Below are 27,708 nucleotides of genomic sequence, written 5' to 3' on the forward strand. Positions count from 1 at the left end.
AAGGAGACTCCACAACCTCCCTGGGCAGCCTGTTCCAGTGCTCTGTCACCCTCACAGAGAAGAAGTTTCTTCTCAAATTTAAGTGAAACCTCTTGTGTTCCAGCTTGATCCCATTACCCCTTGTCCTATCATTGTTTGCCACCGAGAAGAGCCTGGCTCCATCCTCGTGGCACTCACCCTTTATATATTTATAAACATTAATACGGTCACCCCTCAGTCTCCTCTTCTCCAAACTAAAGAGACCCAGCTCCCTCAGCCTTTCTTCATAAGGGAGGTGCTCCACTCCCTTAATCATCTTTGTTGCCCTACGCTGGACCCTCTCCAGCAGTTCCCTGTCCTTCTTGAACTGAGGGGCCCAGAACTGGACACAATATTCCAGATGGGGTCTCACCAGGGCGGAGTAGAGGGGAAGGAGGACCTCTCTCGATCTACTAACCACCCCCCTTCTAATACACCCCAGGATGCCATTGGCCTTCCTGGCCACAAGGGCACAGTGCTGGCTCATGGTCATCCTGTTGTCCACCAGGACCCCCAGGTCCCTTTCCCCTACACTGCTCTCTAATATGTAATTTCCCAACCTATACTGGAACCTGGGGTTGTTCCTGCCCAGATGCAGGACTCTACACTTTCCCTTGTTAAATTTCATTAGGTTATTCCCCGCCCAACTCTCCAGCCTGTCCAGGTCTTGCTGGATGGCAGCACAGCTTCTGGCGTGTCAGCCACTCCTCCCAGTTTAGTGTCATCAGCAAACTTGCTGATAGTACACTCAATTCCCTCGTCTAAATCGTTAATGAATATATTGAATAATATTGGCCCCAGTACTGACTCCCGAGGTACTCCACTAGATACTGGCCTCCAACTAGACTCCGCACCATTGACTACCACTCTCTGGCTTCTCTCTTTAAGCCAGTTTGCAACCCACCTCACTACTCTATTGTCTAGACCACACCTCCTCAACTTAGCTGTGAGGATGCTGTGGGAGACTGTGTCAAAGGCTTTACTGAAGTCAAGGTAGAGCATACTTAAGCCAGACCACTGATCAATGGGCACAAGAGTTAGAACCCTAGCAAATAAATGCCAACTATGAAGCCTCTCTTCAAAAATACTACCCTCCAGACTGGGTCAGAGGACAATAAAGTGACAAAAGTACTGTTTGAGATGACTTTCACATGCTCATTACCTCATTAAACACAGGCTACTGACCACCCAAAGCAAAGTGTTTAGGAGTCAGCTTCTGGATTAAGTCCATCAAGGAGAAAAAGGGGAAGGCAGGTTAAGAAGATGAACCAGGCTGATCTGTTGATGAGTTCCATGTCACATTCTCCTCCAAAAATAACCTTTACCACTAAACAGCAACTACCTAACTGCTTTCAGTAAGCAAGCAAGCAATTCCTGCAGAAAGGATTCCGTTGGGCTCATCACAACTAGCAATGTGAGCAGTAAGTAACCCTTGGGCACATCTGTATCAAAGTACTTGCCTGCTTGCAGGGTAGGGACAATCTGCCACTGTTCCAGCATGCCCTGGAAGGGACCCAGAGTAGGAAATTAAGGCTGGTGAGAAGTCTTGCGGAGAAATGGTATATTCAGGAGACCACGCCTGTTGCAATTGCTGTTGCTGCTGAGCAAGCATCTGCTGCTGTAGGAGAGCCTGCTGATATTGCTGCACCAAAATAAGATAACAATCAAGTTACTAAAATTCACCTGGGCCAGCATAAAACTCTTCTGCTGAGTAACAATACCAGTCTTGCAGCCAAATGTACCAAATACAATACTCCAGAAAAGCTTGGGAGTTCCAGCAGAAACAAAAAGCCAAACCTGTCTACTAGACAGGTAAAAAGAAAACTGCCCACTAAGTCAGTGACACCAGTCTTCTCTGCCAATGTATTACCACTTAGCTTTTTGCAATTGTTACAAGCTATGTATATGCTACTGCAGCACAAAGCAGCTCGTTATCATCGTAACACTGTTCTTAAAAATCCCTAATCAAAATTTCATGACAATAGCTCCTGACTTTTGAAAAACATGTTATGCCAGTTAGCTTTCTTGCTTTATCTGTACTTTTTATACATGTGTACATTCTTAAATGCAGCTTTAAAGTACTGGAAAATATTAAACCAGTAGAGAAGCCATTGTTTCAAAACTTCAATGTCAGCAAATGACAATATATTTTCCAGAGTATCCCTCTTATGACACACCTCAGTATGAAACAGTATATTGCACAATATACTTGTTAACAACAATATCTCTGCTTTCAGCATGCAAGGATTTCTCTTGGCTAGATAGGCTTGTTCTGTATAACCTTGGCTGAATTATATCACTCCAGAATATTGTTTCTTTTTTAACAAGCAACATGCCACCCCTATTTTAAGAAATCCAGTAATTTATGGGTGTCACCTGTATATTTTTTTAATACTACTTTAAGGCTTAGGAATTTTGCATGGTTTCATCAGGTGCACTTCCAACTGCAAACGCCACATAACACAGCTATGTAACTATAATACATACACAATAGGCCCTGAAAAGGCAGTTGCTGGCTACCTCCACTTAGATTGTTGAACTACTTAGTCATCTTAGGCCTAGAGTAGGAATTTAATGCCACTATGTTTTCCGTCACTCTGTAGCATAACATATAATCATTGCTGTGCTCATTACTGGAAACTTCAAGCCCCAAGTAGGTTTCAAATTAGTAAATCGATACTTAATGAAGTATCTGATTAAGACAACTGCAACTCCAGATAAGCTTTTTCAAGAAAGTCTGGATCAACTTTTCTTTCCCCCTTCCCCTCAAATGCATCCACAGCTCATTACAGCTACTCAAACTTCTCGTACTGCATCTTTTTTTTACAAACCACTTCTGTTCCATTCTTGACATACCATAGCAGAATACTGTGAAGGCTGCTGTTGGTACATGGACTGCATCACCAGCTGTTGTTGGACCATTTGCTGGTGCATCGCTTGTTGATACTATATTTGAAAAGAAGAAAATATTTTTAAGAAGTCATGATCCTCACTTTAGAAAGATACAGATGTTTAGAAGAGGCATTGATTAAAATATCACTTCTGTGCCTCAACAGCATTTTTCAGTTAAAACACCACATAATCAAGAATCAGCTTGCAATTCAGTCACTGCATTTTTATGACTATCTGGAATCTTCTCTTTTTCTTCCCTGCCCATCCTCCCCTATTAATACTTTGCCCGTTTAACAAAAAAATTAGACTACACATTCTGCACTGCCTTTTCTAAGCCAAGTCAAATCACATCCCAACTTCTGCAATTTTCACCAGTGCTGAGCCCATTTGGAAAATAATTCAGATCTGCTTTAAATAATAACATGCCTCAAGACAGGAGGAAAAAAAAAAGAAAAAAGAGAAATAGCAATAGATCTCTTGGACAGAATCTGAAAGTTCTTGGCTGACCCAGTTGCTCTTCTATTATGCTTACAGTTATTTACAGTATGCAAAACTTAAAAGGTATGCAAGCTGGCTGTGTTAGAATACACAGTAACCATGAAAAAACTGTGTGGACAGCACAATTAAGAAGAGGAAGCTTGTCAATGACCAAGAAAAAGCGAAGAAAGCGAAAATTGCAAAAATCCAACTCAGATGCTGTGTATGTAATCATCTACTCCAAGCACAGAATTGTCACCTAGATAATTCCTAACATTTACCTCAAGCATATTTACACATAGACAAAACCTTTATTTGGGCCACACAGCAGGAACTGGAAGCAAGCTGAGATTCAGGGTCAAACAGTAAAAACAAGATAGCACAAAAAAAGCAACTTTCTAGGCTAAGCTTTACAGTGCCCATGAAGAGACAAATGTGCAATCAAAGGTAAAAAAAAAGAAGGGGCAGGTGCAATGATCCCCTTCTTCCTCGCAGCAGCAAACCAGCAGGCCACAGCAGCAGCAATCACAGAATCACAGAATGTTAGGGATTGGAAAGGACCTCAAAAGATCATCTAGTCCAATCCCCCTGCCAGAGCAGGCACACCTAGATAAGGCTACACAGGAAGGTGTCCAGGCGGGTTTTGAATGTTTCCAGAGAAGAAGACTCTACAACCCCTCTGGGCAGCCTGTTCCAGTGTTCTGTCACCCTCACTGTGAAGAAGTTTCTTCTCAAATTTAAGTGGAACCTCTTGTGTTCCCGTTTGAACTCATTACCCCATGTCTTACCATTGGTTGCCACCAAGAAGAGCCTGGCTCCATCCTTGTGACACTCACCCTTTCCATATTGATCACTATGAATGAGGTCACCCCTCAGTCTCCTCCAAGCTAAAGAGACCCAGCTCCCTCAGCCTTTCCTCCTCCCAGATTGGTGTCATCAGCAAACTTGCTGAGAGTGCACTCTAGTCCCTCATCCAAGTCATTGATGAATATATTGAATAATATTGGCCCCAGTACTGACCCCTGAGGCACTCCACTAGATACAAGCCTACAACTAGACTCTGCCCCATTGACCTCAACTCTCTGGCTTCCCTCCTTCAGCCAGTTCGTAGTCCACCTCACTACCTGATCATCCAGACTGCACTCCCTCAGTTTAGCTGTGAGGATGCTGTGGGAGACTGTGTCAAATGCTTTACTGAAGTCAAGGTAGACTCTGCCATCATCTATCTACCTCGCTATGTCCTCATAAAAGGCGATGAGGTTGGTCAAGCACGACTTCCCCTGGGTGAAGCCATGTTGACTGCCCCTATTGAGCCTCTTATCCTTGATATGCCTTGAGATGACACCAAGGATAAGTTGTTCCATCACTTTTCCAGGGATGGAGGTGAGGCTGACTGGTCTATAGTTACCTGAGTACTCCTTCTTGCCCTTTTTGAAGACTGGAGTGACATTTGCTTTCCTCCAGTCCTCAGGCACCTCTCCAGTTTCCCAAGACTTGACAAAGATGATGGAGAGCAGTCCAGCAATGACCTCAACCAGCTCCCTCAGCACCCATGGGTCTATCCTATCTGGACCCATGGATTTATGGATGTCCAGATTGCCTAACTGCTCCCTAGCCCAGTCCTGATCAACTAAGGCAGACTCCTCCATTGTCCTGACTTCCTCTGGGGCCTCAGGGGTACGGGGCTCCTCAGGACAGCCTCCGGCAGAGTAGACAGAGACAAAGAAGGCATTCAGTAACTCTGCCTTCTCTATATCATCTGTCACCAGGGCACACACCTCATTCATCAGCGGGCCTGTATTGCCTCTGGCGTTAGTTTTATCTGCCATGTATTTGAAAAAGCTCTTTCTGTTGCCCTTGACCCTTCTCACCAGGTTTAACTCTAAGGAGGCCTTAGCTTTCCTAGTTGCTTCTGTACACCCTCTGACAACAGCCTTATATTCTCCCCAAGTGGCCCCTCCTTCCATGATCTATAAACTCCCCTCTTCCACCTGAGCTTACCAGCAGCTCCCTGTTTAACCAAGCAGGTCTCCTGGCTCCCTTCCTTGACTTCCTATGTGTCAGGATGCTCTGATCTTGAGCTTGGTAGAAGCAGTCCCTGAACACTAACCAATTATCTTGGGCCCCTTTACCTTCAAGCAGCCTTGCCCATGGGATTTCCCCCAGCAATTGTTTGAAAAGGCCAAAGTTTGCCCTGATGAAATCCAGGGTTGCAATTCTGCTTGCTATTCTGTTCCTGCCACAGGAGATCCTGAACTCCACCATTTCATGGTCACTGCAACCAAGGCAGCCCTCAACCTTTACCGCTTCAACCAGACCCTCCTTGTTAGTGAGTAAATGTTTAACCGGCATGTAGAGTCAAACTGTTATTAACAAGCAAAACATATGCCTCTCACAGCAACTTGTATAACACCTTTGACTTGTACCTGCTGAACGTAAGCATCTTGAATTGTAGGCTGCTGCTGCGGCAGATGGTGTAACTGCTGTAGTCTCCAGTCCCCTTGCTGCAGTTGCTGGAGAACTCTGTTCTGCTGTGGGTGATGTTGGTTGGTTCCTGGGGACTGTAACATTTCTTGTCCATTCCCTGGTCGTGTGCTTCCTGTAATATTCAGACAACACTACTAACATACTGATCTCTGAAACTGAGCTAGAGACCTCCCTAGCAGTTAACTTTTTCATTGAACAATTACAAAACGAAACAATTTACAAACTTCCCTTCCCAGTCTGACAACTAGTAAAGCTGTTAGATACTAAGTTCACTTCTTAAAAATACTTCCAGGCCTGTCAATATACAATTTCTAACTATAACATGGAGGAAGACTCCTTTGGTCTCATCACAGAGGAAGCTGGGTTCAAGACTTCTGCTTTACTAACTCTTGAGTTTTAGCTTCTACTATCTCAAACCCTAACCCTCAAAGCACAAAATTTGGTACGCACACAAAGCATACATGTTTTTATTTATTTAAGGGAACTATCAGGTCTCTTGTCAAATTCCCTTCAACAGGACACAATTTTGTCAATTCAACTTTTTTTTTTGCAGCCTTTTAAGTAAGCAGCTACTAACAAATCAATCTCTCTTGCACACTCTATTCATGTTCTCAAGTGCCCAGGATTGATCTGTTCCTTGTCATAACAGGAAACGCTTTCACAGTTGGATGTTATTTGGATCCTGTGCAGTACAAGTTGTTGACACCTGGGACACGGATATTCTCAGTGGCCTTTCAGCTAGAGGTTTTCCCAATACCACCACTGAAACTACTCCTCCATGAAACCAATCTACACTCGATAGCCTGAAAATTTAAAATAAAAATTAAAAAAAATAATCAACAATAGGGCAATATCTTGTCTTTGAAAGAACAGCACTGCCAGGCAGCGTGCTGGCAGTGACTTCCAACCCTAGTTCGCTTAGCACTCAAAACATGTATTGCAGTGCAAGTACTGTAACAGACATGTAACAAAGTGTAACTAGGAAAGTATTCAAGAGATAAATTAAAACTAAGTGAATATTTATTAGAGCCAGAACTCTTTTTGAATGAGATAAAGAAAAACTCAAAGGATTTACTGAAAATCCATTTAACTTGATTGAGTCTCCCTCCATTACTCCTCTCCTGCCCCTCTATCACACTGACAGTGCAATGTGAAATGCAGTGGTCAATCACTAGAGAAGTGAAATTTTTACCTGGCTCCAGCCCAGACATAATACCAACATATTGTGGACATTTCATGACTTAATCAGGCACAGGGAAATATTTTTTCTACTACAATGAAAGCAGTTTGTTACTGAAGAGTTCAATAGTTTTAGTGATTTATTTGAAAGTCAAAGCTGAACATGAACTTATCACACAGTCTGCAGTGGCAAAGCCAGTTTAAAAAAAAAAAAAAAATCATTTTTAAGCACAATGATAAGAATACCTTCACTTCTTAACTACTTGCACGTAGCTTTTGTGGCATTTGATCAAATTTATTACTTGGACATTTACAGTCTTTCAGAAAGTATGAAGATTTGGGTTTTGGCATATAAAAAAAACAGATGGACTAGAGGCAATAAAGAAATACAAATTCTTTCTTCGTTTATTTTGGTCCATCTGTAGACTTTGATAAATTACCTTTTTGCCCATGATTACCCAATTCAGCAAGAATTTGTGCTTTGACTGGAGTTGCTGAGCTCTGTATGGTCAGCACACTAGAAGTGGCAGTGCTTGAATTGGCCTTTGGTCTTTGTCGCGGTGCAATTGAGGTTTCTGTTGGTCCAATGGTATCTGTTATTCTGAAACAGCAAGTTAAGAAGAGACTTGATTTAAAAAGTTTCTATTTCTTCTTCAAATTAGATACAATATCTCTCTTAATAGGTCAATTACACCTTAACCATGTGCTGCTCTATTTCTGAATTGGAATTTAACACCTTAACCTTTGTTTCCCAAAATTCCCCTGATCAACCATTGCAGCCACAGGATACATAACTGTTGCAGAACACCATTATGAAGGAGATAGAAAACAGTCTTATTCCCAAGGAGACCAAGGCACTAGATGAAATTTCACTGTACAAGCTTTTGTGAGGTTACAGTATTGAAAGGTATGTGCAGAGCTTGAATCAGCGATCCTTTAACTAGAGATATGATCACTCTTCATACATACAGAAAATAAGATTAAAAATCTTCTGTTAAGTCAACTCATGTCTATTTTGTTCAAAAGAGAGATTTAGCCTCTGGCAGTTATAACACCCATAAACTGCTCAAAACATTCACATCTCCCATTCAGTACTTCAAGGCTGTTTCACAATCCACCAGGGTAATGAAGATGTTGAAAACCGAAGTATTTCTGAGCTTTAATCCTGTTATCAGTTTATAGGTATGCATTTTTTAAACTGTCCAGCTGCTCAAAAACAATAATTCACCATCTGAGCTCCAATACCTAACACCTCATGCTAGTTCCTCACATACTATGTCAAGACATCATCTGCCTTAGCCTACTGTAACCCAAGCCATCAGAAAAATCATTTTTAAGAAGCACTGTGAATCTTCCTGCTCTTGTCAAGCAGATTTAGTCAGAGTTTAAAACACTATTGCAGTCTAGGCCTGCCTTCTGCTGCATGCTACCAGCTGACAGCACAGCCAGCAAAACCAAACATATCCAGACTGTGACATTAAGTTACAACAGCACAGACACCCATATATAGCTCAAAAACACAGCTTAGGTGATTCTATTAATTTGCTTCTCATTCACAACAGGCTAATCAAGCCAGAGCTGCAACAGAGCTGATAATTAGCGCTCAATATCAAAGTACTTAAGTCAGACATGTTGGTAGACTCAAAACCCAAACTTCTGTTAACAAGGAACAAAAGCGTAAAGGATTCTTTCAGCATTAGCATTAAGCAGACAACATACACTACAGCAGAAGTATTCAATAAAAAGAATTGCTAGGAATTCCCAAGGTTTTGGTTTTATTAACAAGTTAAAAAAAAAAAAAAAAGGAATATTTTGGTATAAAACCTGGAATTTTTGAAAGAACAAAATCCATTTACCTTCAACAAGCATATGATAGCACATTTAAATAAAACTCCTAAAAACAGTTTACATTTACCATATTATCCTCACCTCCCACTAACATCTCTTCATTTCTTAATTCGCTCATCCTGATAGGAGAAAATGAGGTAGATCAGGAGCAGACTGCTAGAACTTCCTCATTCCATCACAAAACAGTCTCAGTTTCTCTCTGTAGATTCTCAATGCAATCAAAAAAGCAATGCAGTGGAATCAAAGAGAGACTTGAAGCACTTAGAACCGCAGATTATCTATTCTAGTGACCTCTGCTACTAAGATGCTTCTTCATTTATTAGCAAACTGACGAAAACAGGTTTCAGACAAATGCAATATTTAACAGTATTAGTAAAAAAATAAAAGTAAAGCCACATCCACTGCTCACCTTGCTTTTATTTGGCTTTTTCTAGCAGCTGCCTCACTAGCTGTCATGGGTTCAGGAAGAGTTGAAGGGACAGGAGAATTCTTGGGAAAAATAAATTTGAATACATTAAAAAAAATCCTGAAAGAAAAAATCATTATATATTGGAAATAAATACTTGGCTTCAAGTTTTTCATGTTACAAGGCTTCATGCAGAACTCACTCACATGGCTGTAGAGTGGAAGTGTTTTAATTTCACAGTATCTCTATTTTAACTTATCTGTTACAAAAGTAAAACACAACAAACATTACTGGTCTGTCTCTTACAGCAACTACTTCATTTACACTCTATAAACTATTAACAATAAAGTAAAACATTTTCTCCAAATGTGAGAACACTTATTTTAGCCTCAAGTTGAAGAACTAAAACAAAGCCTAACCTTTGGATGAAACCACAGTAGTTTTTCAGCCCATGCAGCTCTTCCACTGCAATACAAATTCCAGAAAACAATGCAGTATCTAAGCTTCTGTGGTCCTTTAAGTTATCCCCATCTCAGTTTAATTCCTGAATGAATTATGTTAAACCTAAACTGCACTTAACTGAGGCGAATGGAACATCTGAGGGAGAGAAAGAATACGCTCACAAATTACTCATATGCCAACTCCTTATGTACAGTAAAGCAAGCAAATTGGAATCTGGCCACAAATAGTAGAGACGGTTACCAGTTTTCAAGTACTGTTTCTGAAGACTACCGTCAGGGCTGGAATTAGTCAAGAGTCTAAGAACAGAGACTCTGACTCTCCCTTGAAAAAATAAGCTGCTGTCAAAGACAGGACACTGGACACAGCCAGCACCTCTCTTCTAACCTAAAATGGTCACTCTTATATTCTCAATAAACTTCAAGGGGGAGGGTTAGGAGTGCCCACATGCATGTTTTTGTGCTGCTTCTCTTTGAAGGCAGCACCAGGCACTAGAAAGGCAAGTACTACAGAGGAAATCACCAGCAACAGGAACCAGGTCATAGATTTACTGCTATTATAACAATGACATGGTAAAAACCAAACAAACCCAACACACAAACCAACCCAAACCACCTCACCGTGCACTCAAAACAGCTTCACTTTGTAAGAATACCCCAGGCACTTTAACTTTTTTATGTCTGTCTCAAGGCAAAGGGCCAAGCAAGCAGGCAATTCCTATCCACAGCTAAAAAAGGAAAAAAAAAAAAATCCAAGAAACAGATATATTCTCAAGTCACTCTAGTGAGCTGATACAACTCCTCCAATGAGTAACATAGTAATGTCCCAAATTATGCTATGCCAAGATAAAGTTTTATACTTGCTCATACTTCAGAATGAAATACTGAAAGGAAAGTGTAGTTATTGCACCTCCTAACCACACGTCACAACATAATGCAAAACCATTCAAAACACCTGAAATTTAGCCTTTACCTACAGACAGTGGGCACTTTAAGGTTTTCTGACTTGTTTTTAACATATCCTAGGTTTCAAAAAAAAGCAACACTCACATTTACTGAACACCTTCTTCTACAAGGATCAACAACGACAGAATTCAAAGGGATCTCAGCAAGTTCACTTGTCTGCCTCCAAAGGCAGGGGTTACTAGAATTGACATCTATTCCAAAATGAATTGAGATAGATTTTTCCTAATGCCTACCTCAGGAATCACTGAACACCACTGACAGGCCCTCAAATTCCATGGCACAGTAACTACATCTGCACATGAGAGATGATCTTTGTTTTAAAGTCTGAACTTTCTCTCAAACTCACATAGAAAGTAAGAGTAGGAATGCAGGCTAACCAAGGCACTTTTCTGGTCACTGTACTCCTTCCAATGGATTAACAGAATTGCTAAGGATGATTACGCAAAAGGGTTTATCTAGAACAAACACAACTGCTCTTGACACAACATTAAACCTTCTATTGTCAACAAGTCTAAGTTCTGTAGTATATTTACACATTAATTATACCAGACACAAGAGATTAGTAAGGGTTAAAATCACAAATCAGTTGGTATTGGTGCAGTATCAATACAATTCATTAAGTTATGCCTCAAAACTAAAATCTATTTTGTTCAGACAGTTAATAGTGTATGCATACAATAGCAACTTGAAGTGTACTCTGCTCTGTTTTAAATTTAGAAACAAGGTTTAAAAGAAATTGGAATAGTCTTTCTCAGCTGCTTTCATAGACCTTTCTCAATGCTACCTAGAAAATCTACTAAAAAATATTAAAAAAAACCTTAAAGATTACTTACATTCATATTAGACACTGGACAGTCCTTTTTGGCAAGTTTAAAGGCAACGTAAGACACTTGAAAGATATCAGGTCTCTGTTCCTGATCTGGTTCAAGCATATATCCTGCAAAAATTGATAGGATGAAATTATCACCATTGGACATTAAAGAGCCTATTGAGGCAGTGTGCTACCAGAAGAAATAAAGCAATTCCACCAACCGAGCTTTCCTCAGAAAGAGTACTTCTGATTGTTATGGCTTTTTGGGTAGTGGTTGTTGGTTTTTCACTTGTTGTTGACGGGGGGGGGGGGGGTCTGGTTGGTTGCTTTGTTTGTTTGTTAATTTACTTTTTGTCAAATACTTGCTTGGGTCAAATATAATTTGAGAATACATACACTGTTTGACATTTTGACTCTCAGTTGTGGAAAGGATAGCTAAACTGCAGTAGTAATTAATAATTTCCAAGTCAAACAACATAAAACCAAGGCATAGTACTAGTATTTCCCAGGGTTAATACAAAACTCAGTGTACCCAACAGAAAATTCACAGATTTCACTGTTTCCATCATGCTAAGGTTCTGTGCCATTTTTTGTCTTGCAGGTTTAGTTGGTTATGCCCACTTTCCTATATTAAAAAAATACCTAGTTCTATAGATGAAAAACGACATTTTCCTGAAAAGATACGAAATTTCTGACTTCCTTCTCAAATATTAGCTTCCCCAATTAGATGGTTTGCTGCTTTTCAAGCAAATAAAAGTTACTTTACATTATTTACAATATGACAGAGAACAAAATCAGGAAATCTTGCCTGACTGAGGAACCTAAATAAACAGTGAAAGAGATTTTCTAAACAAGCGAAGACTCCAAAATATGTTCAGCTACAAAGAAAATTAACAAAATATGAAAACTTAAGTTCTCAGTTTTGATGAGAAAACACAAGCTATAGTTCCAAAATGCTTCAGTAGTACAGCCAACCATAAACAAGATGATGTAAAAAATGAAGGTTTTTTTAAAATTAATGTAATTTTAGACACATCCTACAATTTTGCTCAAAGCCATTATTTTGCAGCCAACACAGTTCACAGCAAGTTTTATTTTCAATGGGTTCTACAAAATAAAGCAGATTAAAAGTGACAGCACCTTTAAGCAGAAACAGAACACTTAGGAAGTGACTTCGGCCATTTGATTCTGAAATATTAGATTTATGAGGTGGAGAACATTCAGCTTTTTGGGGCTGCTATTCCAAATGGGAAGGGAAGTTTACATTATTAAATTCTTCCCCACCCACATATATTCCATGCCAGTACAGCTCATCTTAGCACAGAACTTCATTGAATCTTAATAAATTAGACTTCTTGCTTATATGGAGACACGATTAAAATCTGTACTCTTCTATAAAAGGAGCACTGTCTGACACCAAGAGAAGTATTTAATCATTTGAACATGAATACCTCATTGTGTCAGTTATTAAGTATTTACAGAAGGTAAATGCTTACCATGGAAACTGCTTCTTCTCAATTAGAAATGTGTGCTCAAATGAGTGTCTTGCATTTGCTATTTCCTATCATATAAAAGCATCACCTATGTGGTCAACACAACTTAAAAATAATTCATAAGAGCTCCCACTCAAACTTCCTGAATTTTTCATATTTTGTCAGTTGCACTCTTTGAAGTTAACCTGCTCGAAGCTGAAAACAAAAGTAACTGAAAATACTCATGACTACTGTAAATATTAGATCCACTATCTCCGTACTTGCATAAGAGACTAATCACTAGCCTCAGAGCTTCCTGTTGTCCAAATATTTCCTCCATACTCTTTGTGCTTTCAAATGTTTGTGTCTGACACCCTGGGTTGCACAAACTTTATCAGATTTGTCTTCTATAAACCAAACTACTGTGAAATTCTCCCCAGTGCAATACATCCCAGTACATATGTTGCTACGCTAAACTTGCACTTCCAATTCATCTAAGCACAACTGTCCAACTTGAATAGAAAAATACTATGAACAGCCTGACATTCCATAGAAGATACACACTTAGGAGCAAAAAGGAACTATGAATAAATTAAGACCTATTATTTTCCTTCCCCTTATCCCTTTGTGGTTTATAGACATCTGAGGAAAAAATCATCCCTGCCTGCCAAAGAAACCAAAACGTTCTTTTAACTCCAACAAAGCTCTTCTGACATTAGGACTACAATTTCACCTGGTAGGTCTTTGCAGTGTTTATTCTGTTTCAGTCTGGAAGTTATCAACTCAATCACTAAACGTCCAGAATACAGTAGCTGATTTTAACATGTTAGCTTGTCCCTGATCCAAGGGAAAGACTTGCTTGTACTTCATTCACTTGGCTCACTTTTAGCACCATTTCAAAGTAGTTTTCTCTAAGTTTCTGAAATTCCTCTCTAGACTGGCACCTCAATTCTGCACCCTGTAGTACAGTCCTCCATTGAGCAAAGGGATAAGAAAGCCTCCTTTTAAGGGCAAGTGCAAGACTTGCAAGACAGATGGTAGACAGGAGCAACTCCCGCTGTTCACTCAAGAACCCAGCCAGTGTGCACCACCCATCCCAGTCACTCACCTACATTAGTGGGATCTTTTGTGTTTTATTCGATCGATGAGGCTCAAGAATTGCCATGCTGCCCAGATACTTACTTATCAAACAGTGTATACTATGAGAGTATCGGGAATTGTCCGGAACGGTAAAGCTTCCATCACAAATAGCAACTTGACTTTCTCCAAAGGGAAGCGAAAAGAAACAAAGCTTATACAGCAAGCAGCCGAGTGCCTGTAAAACAAATGCAGGCACTGTAGAGGGATGAGGGCAAGCCATTTACACCATAAAGCAGCACCAATAAGAAACAAATTGCATTCTAGCTACAGCTGCCTTATGAAACTCTCTGTTGATGTGACAAGCTGACATGGAAAGCAGCTCTAAAAAGGCTTTCTTTCCCACTGGTTTGTATGTTACATAACCGACTACCAAAATTGGAACGTACTCCAAGAGCTGCATTCACATTGCCGTACCACTCAGAAATAACACTAGTGTTTCCACTGCATTTAGTCTTTACTGCAATGGCTCTTAAGCACAACACCTAATAAACGCACCCTTTTCTTATCATGCTGCCAATAGTTTTCCATGACAAATCACTGCTGACTATCGAGCAGCAACCTGAGCAGACAAAAGGAATAGAATTCTAAATTATCTCACCCTTAACTCAAAATGCTCATCACACATAGTATTAATGTTCTTTACAGAAGACATAACTACCAAAGATGCTTCTACTATCTTCAGCATAGTATAATGTCACTTCCGAAGAATCAGTTTTTCAGTTAGTCAAAGCTGCTTTTAACTCCGTCCCACTTCAGACCCCACCTCTTGAGTCCCTGATCTTTTGCTTACCCAGATATCTGCCTTGGTAGTAATTGGTTTTCCTTCATAAAGATTGATCATTTCGGGAGCTCTGTACGATAGGGTTGTATACCTAGCAGTACACAATTAAAAGAAGACACAAATGAAAAACATGCCTCCGAACTGGAAGTGTGTTTTCCTGTATCTATGATGCACACACTGTTTGCACTGAAGGTTCAGATATAGGCGCAGAACTGTCTTATGCAAGTCAAGCCAGTTATTGCATTTGCAGTATCACAGAGAATATTTGGAGTAGCAACACACTATTTCTTCTTGTGTATGATAACTTTAAGGTAGCTAAACCATGTTTTTCATGTTATTTCCCCAGCACATGTACTTTTGCAAGAATCATTTTGCATAAATAACTGCAATAACCAGTCATTTGAAAGATATACAAATCCTACAAGAGTAATCCCTATCACATATTGAAACATATAGAATACATACTTAAAAACCTAACATCTCAAAATAATTACTAAGCCTGTAGTCAAATTATTTTTCAGAGATGGGGAAAAAAAACTTCAACTTTATTGCTTTACAAGTTGAGCACAAAACCTAACAAAACCTCCTGCAGTAGTAAGCCTGAAGGGGCAAAACCAAACTAATACATGTTTTCAAGAGTATGTCTGTAATAAAAGTTAAAATATTTTTCCAATAATTCTCTGGGAGAATGAACATGGATCCTACTTTATAAATAAGACTCTACATAAATCCATTCTAATGTTGAATTACACCAGTTCTTACTCCTAAAAAAGCCAGTAGCCAGATATTTTTGAATTATTTCATTTCAAAACTACATGCTTTTTGTCAAACAGTTTTATTCTTAAGAGTCTCAGTTGTGCAAAAACAATCTGTGAATAAGTGGAAGAAATATATGTCATCATATAGTTCCACTGTTTTACTCAATTTACACTAACATTTGTTAAAATTCAGCCATTAAGTTACAATTCATATTAGTAAGACGTGCACACCACGCAACACCACACTGAATTTCATGGTCCCACAAGCATTGCTCGTGATAGGCCACTTAAAAGTGAACTTACTTTTTAATTTCTTCTTCAACCACATGAACACCATCTTTTTGAGGATTAAGATATTTGTTCGTAGCACTGCCAAAATCACAGAGAACATAGTTGCCGCCATCATTTAACAATATATTCTCCACCTTGAAAGGAAATCAATACACAGAAACATTAGAGGAAAACAATTGTATTAACTTCCCAGGTAACTTATTACACATTCTTTCCATCACACACAGGAAAACTTGCAGAAAATAAAATTAAAAAAAACAAAACACAACACCAATACACTTGGCAGCAGCAATAAGTGAGGTCTTACGGTTTAGTCTCTCTGTTTACAGCTCCATCAACAGCAAGTGCTTCCCTGAGTAGAAGGACAGTGTCTTAGTGATATACCTCTTATATTCCTCATCCTTGTTAACCTAGATCATCAATTTTAACCTAGACAATCCTGTTTTTTGAAGTCCATACCTTTAGGTCCCGGTGAACTATAGGTGTTTTGCACTGATGCAACCGAGCAACAGCTTCACAGGTATCACAAAATATTCTCATTACTTCTGATTCAGTAAAGCCTGTCTGCAGACGCTGATTCATCTGATTCACAACTTGCCCAGCTAAAGAAACAACACGGTAACTTTTAATAATTCTTTTCATGGACAGGAATATAGACTTATTTATGGGCAAAAAGCCCACAATTAAGATTCACAAAAGTTTTCCACAGTCATGGTATTTAAATAAAACAAACCTGTTTTCCAAATTCATACTCTTATCATCCTAGGTAGAAAAATGAAAATGTGTCTCGAATGAAAAAAGAATTCCTTATGACTGAAACCCACTTGGGACAAAATGCCGCAAACACAAGGAAGCATCCATCACACAAAGATGTTACCTTAAAAGTGCTTCTTGTGTTCAGATACTTAGCCAAAGCCCCATCAGCCGAGAGAAAACAACTGATTTCATATTCTAGACACTCTGTCTTTCTGGGAGACAATCTTTAAAAGAGCACCCTGAATCCACCTTTCAAGAAAGGCCTCACAGAACCTCTTCAGAGGTTTTTTTTTCTAAGATCAGGAAACATTTCCCTGTTTCTTTAAGTAATTTTACCAGATCACACTAGGCTATTCCTACCAAAATGCTCACTTAACACTAACATGGAGCAAGACTCAGTATCTGCAGGGCCTTAGCATTCCATCTAAGCAAGGATGCTTGGAAAAAGTCCTGATGCTGTCAAGTCATCTGACAGCTGACATCCATATGGCTGTTTACCATTCTAACTAAGGAAAGAGTGCTATCAGTAGGGAGTCAGGGAGTGCGCTCTCACAAGGGTACAGAAACTCACCCATACAAGCAGCATAGAGGATCAAAAATTTGGCCATTAGTTTTCAAGTTCTCTTCTTATTTCCTTTCCCAATCAGGTCAGTACCTAGCTATCCTAATTTTAGACCAACTTCAGAAATTAAATTCTATTGCAAGTTTATTCCAACACATATGTGAGATGGGGGAAAAATAATCTACATGTTTTTATATATTGTTTGAAACAAAGCTAAACTATAAAGCAGGACCACAGGACTACTACATTTTTGTCCAGTGTTACCAACAATAACTATGCTATGCTCATTTATAATAAGTCACCTGTCAGAAAAGAGTAAACAATCTTGAATATTGTGATCTGAAACAAAAATAGCAGAGGGAGAACGGCAACAAAAAACTTGCCAATCTTTCCTATCCCATTATGTTCTAGCTACATGTTGATCAGCACGAACAGCAGAACAGAAGGATTTCACTTTATCCTCATACGAGTAATTTTCTTGTTTCTAATCTTACTTAATTACAAAGCTAGGCGAAACTGACTTTCCCATTTTCTCAGTGTTCAACAGCTCAGCGCTTAAGTAACAACGCAAACAAAAAAGCAGAAAGAACTGGATTCCAGCTGTGAGATATATGTTATCCTGTTAAAGTAAGGGAACTATAAGTAAGAATCTCAGGGGATTAACACAAACATTTTCCCTGCATTTCCCTGCTGTTTCTTACCTCGACAGTACTCCATGAGAATGAGCACCTCCCAAACATTATCACTGATAGAGTTAACAGTGCAATCCAAATAGCTCACAATATTCTTGTGCCCAGATAACTCTTTCTGAAAGAGAAAGTGCACAGTAAACCTCAGCACAGAAAAATTTAAACAAATAAAAGATAGTAACAGTTTTCAGACAAGCACTTCAAATTCAGTTAGCCACTGCCCCACAGCCTCTAGTCTTGAGAAAGTACCACAAACACAGAACATCAGCTTATCACTGCCAGCAATGTCAGAGTGACTGCTACATATGGAACACAACACTATGACTACTGAAAAAAGAACATCTATGTGCTACCTGTTGGACAGTGCAAACACATTTGAACTGTTTTTGCTAAAACAATCTTACAAATTAGTAATATCAAAAGCCTTGATATGTAGGAGATACAGATTACTCCAGCTACTCAGGACCATCCAAAGCTAAACTGAAAAAGTCTCAGTTATTAAAAAAGGTAGTCAGCAAAAAGTCACAATTCTTGCTGCCTGAACTATTACAAAGGTATTAAACGCAAGCAATCAAAGGTGTCCCCAAGAAAAAAAACAACTTAAGAGCCAATTTACATGTGGAGTTAAGCAATGCTTATTTCTCATTTGACTATAGAAGTGTTGTCATCTGTACTACAGAGGTTCTGCCTATAATGTAACTTGCTGGTAACATCAAATAGGTGCTGTTATAATTAGAACACAAGTAAGCTAGAAGTTTCTGGAAATGGAGACAACCTTCACAGTACCTGCTGGAAGGCAGTATGATAGCTTTTCTCTTGCCCAGTCAGCAAGTAATTTACTTTTTTTCTTTAATCCTTTTTCTATCTGTCAAGTAATCATAAGCCCAAGTGCACCTGAGTAAACCTTCTAGTTTCTCCTTATTTGCTGATCATCTGCTTAAAACCAATAGAAACTCTGATGATATAAAGGAGTTGTGCTATACTCCTATCAGTTATTTCCACATTGGATGGCAACTTCAAGAAAATGCTTGCACCTACTCAAAATAACAATACCTGTGGAAGCAACCAGTAGTGTCATTCAGCTAACAGATCTGTGACACACGGAGGGCTTGAGTATTCAAGTTACCACTGCAGAACTACCAGAAGTTATTTTCAATTGGGAACCAGATTTACTGACTAAATTGACTGTGGTATGAAATAACTTTTTTAATCACTGCTTTAGAAATTATAATAATGCACCAACCCTCAACTGAGCACTACTTTCTGAAACTAATAGTGTAACACCAGGACTGCAAGGTCAAAAAGAAAAGTCATCTATAAGCCATTGTCATTGAAGAGGCATTGGGTGTATGTACATTACAAATTAATACATTCTCTAGCTACACAAAACAAGTTTCTTACCATAATTGTAATTTCTCTCTTGCATACGTTGAGATCCATCACATTATTAACATACATTCGTTTCAGCGCACAACGTATCCCACCATGGGTACGTACAAGAAATACAGTTGAGAAGCCACCTAGAAGAAACAATTACGACTGAATGAAGCTACTTAAGTTTTTGTTGTTCCTCCAGCCAACACCACTACACACTACAAAATGTATGAGAAAGTATAGGTCAGTCATTGCACGAGGAGTAAAAGTTACAGAGATTTGCCATCTCAGTCCATTTCACCTATGTGAAGTGTTCTTGACAAAAATGTAAGGATCTTACAATTTTATTACTACATTAAACAAAAATACTTGAAAAGCATTTTCATATTCAAATAAATTTTTAAAGCCCAGTGCAAACTAAATATGCAGGTTATCAACCCAGAAGTGCTTTCAGAGTCATTCAGAAACATGAACGAAGAGAAGGTATTCTCCAGATCTTCACAAGTTCTGAACCCCCAATACTTGATAGAGGTTAATATTAATTTCCTAAATTTATATCTTAAAACATAACAAGTAAAATACTTAGAAAAAATAACGTTGTAAGCGATGCTAAAGAAGTCACACAACTTGCCAGCATTCTCTAAAGACTGGTAGAACCTCAACACAGATGGTACAAGCAATCAACTCTAAAGTAGTGTTTTTATTTAAACCCATACTAAATATGCAGTTAAGAATTAAACTTTTTCCCCCAACTAGTCCAATCAGGAGCATTCTTAGTTAAACAGTAGCATGAACTGAAAGCCATATATAAATACTCAAGCCCACCTCCCAGTTTCCCAGCAGCTGATTTTTGTTTTTCTCTTCTCTAGTAGAGAAGAATCATGCAGACAGGAATTACACACAGAAGCGAAGTGAAACAGCCTACACAGAAAGTACTTCCAAACACTCATGCAAACCCAAGGGAAAAACAACCACCTCCCACTTTATCTGTCTTCTCTTAGCCTTAACTATTGCTCAAGGCCTCAAAGCACACTACATTAGCATCATCTCAAGGGTCACATGCACAGGTTTCCCACAGTTTTTAGAGATCTGCCTCACAGAAGAGCTCATCTCAATCTGTGCTTTCCTTAATTGACTATTGTCTGATGGTAAGCCAACTATTATTACAATGGGAACTTTCAACTTGTGCAAAAACTAAGGTATATAATCAGGACAGAAAGATGTAAATTACAATGATTAATCAGTGATAATTAGGTAGCCAACTGAAACACACGCTTCATGTTTCCCGATAGAATCTGCCATGTGCATTTATGAAGTATAATGCACCTCATCTGATACAAGTCTCATGTGCTTGAACCAATTTACAACTGAAGAAGCTAAGTTGTATTCAGAAATTTTCTTTAATTTTAAATATCAATTATTTTTAAGTCAATTGCTTATTTAGCCTAATGAGACCCTATGCTGCCAAAACAGAGTTACTGCCAATTTTAAGACAACAGCCTAAATTCTGCAAAATTATTATACTTAAACTAGTTTACAAAGGGCTGCTCCCAAAACACTGACAGGACATCTGCTCTTAAAATACTCAGGTTCTACTGCTAAATTATAGCTGGGGCTGGAATGATCATATAGGACTCCCCCAAACCAGCCTAAGGAATTGCTTTAGGAGTCAAGTACAGGCCTACATTAGTGTAAGATTTCTGCACTATTCACTCAGTAAAAAGAGACTTCTTTTTTAAGCACCAATACTTGACCAAAAAAAGAAAACAATATGTGGCTAAAGCACAAAAGTCTCACGATGACAAGACAAAAATCACTTCTTGTCTTTTTAACCAGTTTTACAGTCTTAAAATTCTCAGACTAGCAGGAGATCAAGAACGAAATGCTGGATTTCAAGTTTGCCCAGCAATTGCTTTGATGTAACCAGAGCAGACGTGACTGGGTAAAGACAATGAGCGTAAAGTACTGAAGTAACCTCAATACCCAGAAAACTGCTCTTCCTGCCATTAGGTGCCAAGATTGAGGAATACTTGAACCCTGAAAGAGCCATAAAAGCAGACCTAGTGTCCATTTTGCCAAGTAGATATGTGACCCTAAATGGTTTTTCATTCGGAAATACAACTGCTATAAAAGTCCTTTCATCAAAGAGCCAAGTAGCATAACTCTGAACAAAACCTGAGCAAGTATATTACTATTTACAGGAAAATTAATAGTAGTCAATGTTCAGGGAACCCTGATCCAGCAAAACCCTGCACCATTATACTTCCAATCTTTCCAGTAATATCTGATGTTCAGCTTCACACTGAAAGTACCAAAGCAAGCAAGCAGTGCTGGATGGGCAGGGGAGAGGGATGTGGTGACACAAAGAGGAGGTACATACATCGCCATGTCTTATATGGGAAACCAACAAGAAATAATGACTAGTTGCTTTGCCCATAGACTCTGTATCTGGAGATTTAACAGAATTACACTCCCATGTGTTGGTCAGCATAGGAGCTGGCATTTCAACGGCATTTTCAGAAGCTGATAAAAATGTTTTATTACCTCATGCCAGTGATGACAGAAAAAGTACTCAGTTCTCCGTAACATAATGCATCCAAAAAAGGGTTAAAACAAAACTGTCATATGCCATGGCACATAAAAAGATGACAAGGAAGTTTCAGATCACATCTTTCATTCTTTCCCACCCATTGAGACAATTCTGCTTGCCTTAAATTCCCAATATAGTCAAGTCACAACCCCCCAACAGCATCCTACAAGTATCTTCCCACAGACAAGAAACACCACAACATGCTGCAAATGGTCTCAAGACAGGTATGCAGGTATGAACTGACTAGCATATATCCCTCACCAGCTGGACAACCAGCAACAGCTTTGTTAACTTTGAGGCCTTTTGATAAAAAAGCAAACACTGACAGGCTTGAGGCATCAACCACCTTTCTAGGAAGCCTGTTCCAGTGTATATGATGCTAATCATATATAGAAACATTTAAATTCTTAATGTACTTATACATACGCCCTCATGTATGTACAAAGGTGTATTTTTCAGTAAAGCATATTCCACAAGTCTCAGTCATGAATGCAGGGCTCCGAGACACAGCTCCATCCAGAAGAGCAGTTGACAGATGTTGCCTCCAAGCTAACGAGCTAAGCATTCCCAAAGCCAAGAGCAAAAACAGCTCCCTACCTTTAAAAGAATGCATTTCTTCTACGCACACGTATTTTAGAGTTCAATATTTCTCCACTTTGTTTTAAGTGTGCAGACAATGCATACCAAGGGACACAACACTGTTCTTTTTCCCACTGCCCACACAAATTCCCACTGTGTAACAATCCAAATATCCTGGCTAGTTTAGACAAGGAGTACCGCTTTCTTCAAATCAGCCTCTGCTCTTAAGTCAGCACTGTGAAATCAGCAACTGTGAATCACATACTCCATGGGACAACCTCATGAGCAATTACTCTCACATTTTAGTTCTAGCACCAACTGCTGTCCAACTTGGCAAAAAATATGATAAAAGCACCTGAGAGTACTTGCAACATCCAAGACACTTCAAGTTACTAAGGTGCTCTGGGAAAGATGAAATAAGGTCTGCTACAGATTTTCACGAAAAGTTGTCTTATTTAGTAACATCTATGCAACAGATATGCCCAGGTGTCACACTAGGGAAAAAAAAATAACCTGGTGTTTTTACTGGGAAGAAAGAAGCAGTTACAACGCAAAGCTGAGCATCCAAATGCACAAATTATTTCTTAGCAATTTAAAAATAATTAAATCACCTGATACCATGTGCAGGCATACCCAAAACTCATAGATGCCAGGGATGCAAACAGATGCTAGTATTTCTACCATGAAGCAGTAGTAAAGCTTTATCCCCAAAGTTCACATACTTAAGAGACTCCAACATATCAAATGTACTTTCTAAGTTCATGGCAAGCACATGTATGTTTCTGTGAGAACAAGAAACTAAGATACTACTAACTGGCCTTTTAATAAGTTAGTCTCCACAGAGTTCAGAAGATGTCATTTTTCTTGCTGCAGTTTGACTCCTTTCTGAGAATGTTGCAGAGAGAAGCTTGGATCAAGTCTTTCCATGCACAAAAAGTATTTCTACAGACCTCTATTCTGTCAAGCCACTATTAAGGGTATTTAAAAAACTTACTTCATTGGATGATACAGCCTTCAGAACATTCTTTTTTCTATATAGAGCATAGCTGTTCTAGTCAGCTAGCATCCTACAGCACTATGCTGCATTGTCAACTAAATCTACTACTTACAAACTGAAGCACTAACACTGTTGTTTAAGCATATTTTATCCGACAGGCAGCTAATCAAGATACTCAAGCTTTGATCCAGCCAACAGCAAAAGGAACAACGCTCATTGTTCTGCATTAAAGACAATCATATTACTCACCCTACATGCTTTTCAGAGTATCCTGGTGATTTGCTATCCATAGTTGACTACTAGAATAACAGAACTGTTTCTGTGCCATCTTCTGTCTGCCTTGCAATTCCTGTAAAATTCTGTCAGGGAAAATGAAACTACATTGTCTGATTATATAATTTAATGCATGCTCTAAAAAAAAAAAAAAAAACCAAGCATCTGATATGCCCTATAAGTAATACATTTTATGCACCCAAGACAAAACGTTGTAATTCTCAAAGTAAAACTGATCCCTTCTCTACTTCATACTCCTGTTAGAAGAAATATGACAAACCTCTCTACATTTCAATTTTGAATCAAGCTGCCTGAGAATTAGCCACAAACACTGTACTACTTTGATAATACTACATTACACCTCCTCTTGCTATTCACTGAAAAAAACCACACCCCCACGCATCTACAACTGTATTTAACAGCTTCCTCCATTTAAGTTAACAAATACTTCCCTTCTCCTTAATAAGGAGAGAGCACAGAACACAACTAGACAGTCACCTAGAGTTCAGCTAATTAATTGTGAAAATTAAAACACTAACCTCTTCACCTACAGATTTTTGTGACAGAAGCACTCCTCCTGTTTGAAATAACAGAATTTTGGTCAGCAAGTAGGCCTAACCAAAGTTAACCCTACTGTGCGAGGCTATCAGTGAGCATATAGCACCAAGCCGCAAAAAACGGTCCAGCTGAAGACTGGGCTGATAAGCAGGCAAAACCACATCAAGACAGCAGAAAAATTGACTACAAATCAACTATTTGACACTTTAAACAGCTACAGCCATCAGAGTGCCTTGAATTCTCCCTCCATAGCAGCTGGCTGCACAGTTGTGATCTCCCCTTGAGCAGGGACACCTCTCAAGGCTGCCCTTACATGACACCAGACATCCATGGGTTGGCAGGTGACGTAGCATTTAAGATATGCATAGTAAGCTTATGCAATAATCTTTGTATCCCACACTATAAGAGGAGTAAATAGTGGAGTATTGACCACCAATCCACCTGTAGTTATTAAATCTCTTACATACCTAAATGCACTGATTAGAACTCAAACTACTCAATCAGACCCACCTGAGTGATCTCTTACCTGGACAATTCTGAAATCACATAGTACAGAAATTACTTGTAAGTATTGAATGGGTCCATTATCTATACTAATTGAAAGTAGAAAATGATGGTAAAATCCAGCAACAAGTCACAATCCATTTGGCTTCATCACAAAGTCAGCTCCTACAGCTCTAGGGCTACAGCATCATGCAGACACTTGCTACTTGACTTACCAAAGCAGAGAGTTAAATTTAACACAGACGGAGGGGTACTGTAGTTTTTTCTAACAACAAGAATGAGAGCTTACAGAAACAGTAAAAGAAGAGACTTATCCAGTCTGCTCCCAGCATTGGTGGGGACCAGTGTGGTGGCTTGACCTTGGCTGGAGGCCAGGTGCCCACCAAGCCACTATATCATTCCCCCTCCTCATCTGGCCAAGGAAGAAAAATATAGCAAAAGGCTCATGGGTGTAGATAAGGACAGGGAGATCACTCAGCAATTATTATCACAGGCAAAACAGACTCAAGCCAAGGAAATTAATTTATTACCAATCAAATCCGAGTAGGATAATGAGAAATAAGGACAAATCTAAAAACACGTTATCTCCACCCCTCCCTTCTTCCTGGGCTAAACTCCACTCCCAAATTCTCTATCTCCTCCCCCAAACACTACAGGAGGATGGGGAATGGGGTTGTGGTCAGTTCATCACGTGTCTCTGCTGCTCCTTCCTCCTCTCCCTCTCTTCCTCTGCTCCAGTGTCGGGGTCCCATGGGGACAGTCCTCCACTAACTTCTCTAATGTGGGTCCTTCCCACAGGCTGCTATTCTTCAGAAACTGCTCCAGCATGGGTCTCTTCCATGAGGCGCAGTCCTTCAGGGGCAGACTGCTCCAGCATGGGTCTCCCACGGGGTCACAAATGCTGCCAGCAAACCTCCTCCAGTGTGGGCTCCTCTCTCCATGGCATCCCAGGTCCCACCAGGAGCCTGCTCCAGCATGGGGTCTCCACACAGTCACAGCCTCCTTCAGGCACCCACCTGCTTCAGCATGGGGTCCTTCATGGGCTGCAGGGGAACCTCTGCTCTGACATCTGGACATCACCTCCCACTTCTTCTTCAGTGACCTTGGCATCTGCAGAACTGTTCCTCTCACATCTCACTCTTCTCATTTACTGCTGCTGTTGCACAGCAGTTCTTACTCCTTTTTAAATACATTATCACCGAGGCACTACCACTGTTGCTGATGGGTTCAGCTTAGACCAGCAGCAGGCCTCTCTTAGAGGTGGCTGGCACTGGCTTTGTCAAACATGGGAAAAGCTTCTGGCATCTTCTCACAGAAGCCACCCCTGTAATTCCCCCACTTCCAAAACCTTGCCACACAAATGAGGAATACAACCAGAAAACACTTCAGCACAAAGCAGGCTTATTCAAGTTATCTTATGCAGTTCACTGTACAAATACAGCACAATTATTTTTTTACAGGCACATCAGGAACTAAAGCAAAAAAAACATTCAGTTCAGCATCTTCTACTTCAGTGCTCAAGGAACCAGCCTCCAGCCTGGGAACAACGTTATGTTCCTACAATGTTTCCTGATTCTGAATGATCTTAAAGCGATATTTAGTTTTCAGACGCACAGTAGCACAACCAGTCCATTTCTTCACTCTTTCTTCCTTTGCAAATGTACTTCCCACATATCCCAGTATGCTTAAACAAACATATCTTCTATTTATAGAGCAGGTCAGCATTTCTCAAGTGACTTCCCTTCATACAAGCCTACCAAGTTCTGTCAAGTGTTGCTGTTGAGTTTCCCATCCACTAAGCATTGGAGCAATTGTAATTGCATTTCTTACTAACTCTGCATTTTCAGATTCTCCATAGCTGGCATAAACTAGCTCTGGAGTTAAACAAAACAAAACAAACCACAAAAACAAACAAACAAAAAACACACACACAAAAAAAGAGAGAAGTTCAAGAAACACAATCCAGATTTCTGAATGCAAGAAACACTTGTCAAGTGACAACTGTTTGCAGAAGCAAAGTTTTTCTCCAAGGGACAGAGGTTCATGTCACTGATGCTTCCCTTTCCAAACAGTATGTTTCAAGAAAAAACAGAAACCCACACAACAGAACACTACCAACCAACCTGAACACTTTTTTTTTTTATCAAAGGTAAGACTGTTGACTAAACATCTATATAAGGGATTAGGCTGTGTAATCTAGGCCAGAACACTCAATTCAAGTTCCTTTCACTGTGCGATTGAACCTCGAGTCTCTCAAACTTTAGTACACTAGATACATTCCGTTACTCAAGATGTAACCAAGGTGATGCCTTTAAGTGGGATGTGCTCCCTGCCCAACTTTTCACAAGAAAGCTTCTCAAGTTGTCCAGTTGATAAGACACCTGTAAGCAGCATCTGCTAGCATGGTTAAAAAACAAAACCAAAACAAACAAAAAAAAACAAAACAAACACACACACAAAACCAACCCAAACAAACAAACGAAAAACCAAAAACACACAAAAAAACCACACACACAAAAAAAAAACCAAAAACACACACCACACCAACACAATATTTTGAACAGCAGTTGTACCTTCCACATGTGGCAAGGTTTTTTCCCCATCCCTCCAGACTTTCAGTTGGTTCACTGAATTCAGCTCCATCTGTACTTTACTCTAAACTGAAAACAGAGGGAGTCTGAAAAATCAGGATGATGACATCTGCAAATATAGATTAGACAGGAAAATTAAGTTGCTCATTCTACAACACTGAGGCTAGGATCAATAGAACCCATGAATTCCATTCATTTTATAAATTTTATAGATTTCAAATGTCAATTGCTAACCATTTTTAACACACACA

At 39.5% G+C, this 27,708-nt stretch overlaps 1 protein-coding gene across 3 annotated transcripts in view; it reads right to left on the reverse strand.

The window, feature by feature from the left end:
• The window catches only part of BMP2K (BMP2 inducible kinase), a 67,769-nt gene that overhangs the window by 25,846 nt on the left and 14,215 nt on the right, over window positions 1-27,708 (reverse strand). For 2 of the 3 annotated variants that reach the window (XM_082051049.1, XM_082051048.1), the window contains exons 2-13: window positions 19,393-19,511; window positions 18,004-18,109; window positions 16,444-16,586; window positions 15,997-16,118; window positions 14,945-15,026; window positions 14,197-14,329; window positions 11,565-11,668; window positions 9,311-9,390; window positions 7,494-7,654; window positions 5,814-5,986; window positions 2,875-2,964; window positions 1,479-1,660 (exon numbers count right to left, since the gene is read on the reverse strand). In XM_082051049.1, the coding sequence (XP_081907175.1) occupies window positions 1,479-1,660; window positions 2,875-2,964; window positions 5,814-5,986; window positions 7,494-7,654; window positions 9,311-9,390; window positions 11,565-11,668; window positions 14,197-14,329; window positions 14,945-15,026; window positions 15,997-16,118; window positions 16,444-16,586; window positions 18,004-18,109; window positions 19,393-19,511 (1,495 nt within the window). Of the gene's footprint in view, window positions 1-1,478; window positions 1,661-2,874; window positions 2,965-5,813; window positions 5,987-7,493; window positions 7,655-9,310; window positions 9,391-11,564; window positions 11,669-14,196; window positions 14,330-14,944; window positions 15,027-15,996; window positions 16,119-16,443; window positions 16,587-18,003; window positions 18,110-19,392; window positions 19,512-23,780; window positions 23,840-27,708 lie in introns of those variants that run through there. The other variant, XM_082051050.1, reaches the window with a different exon arrangement.

This window comes from Streptopelia decaocto (assembly GCF_964273445.1).
Source record: "Streptopelia decaocto genome assembly, chromosome: 4".
Classification (NCBI taxonomy): domain Eukaryota; kingdom Metazoa; phylum Chordata; class Aves; order Columbiformes; family Columbidae; genus Streptopelia; species Streptopelia decaocto.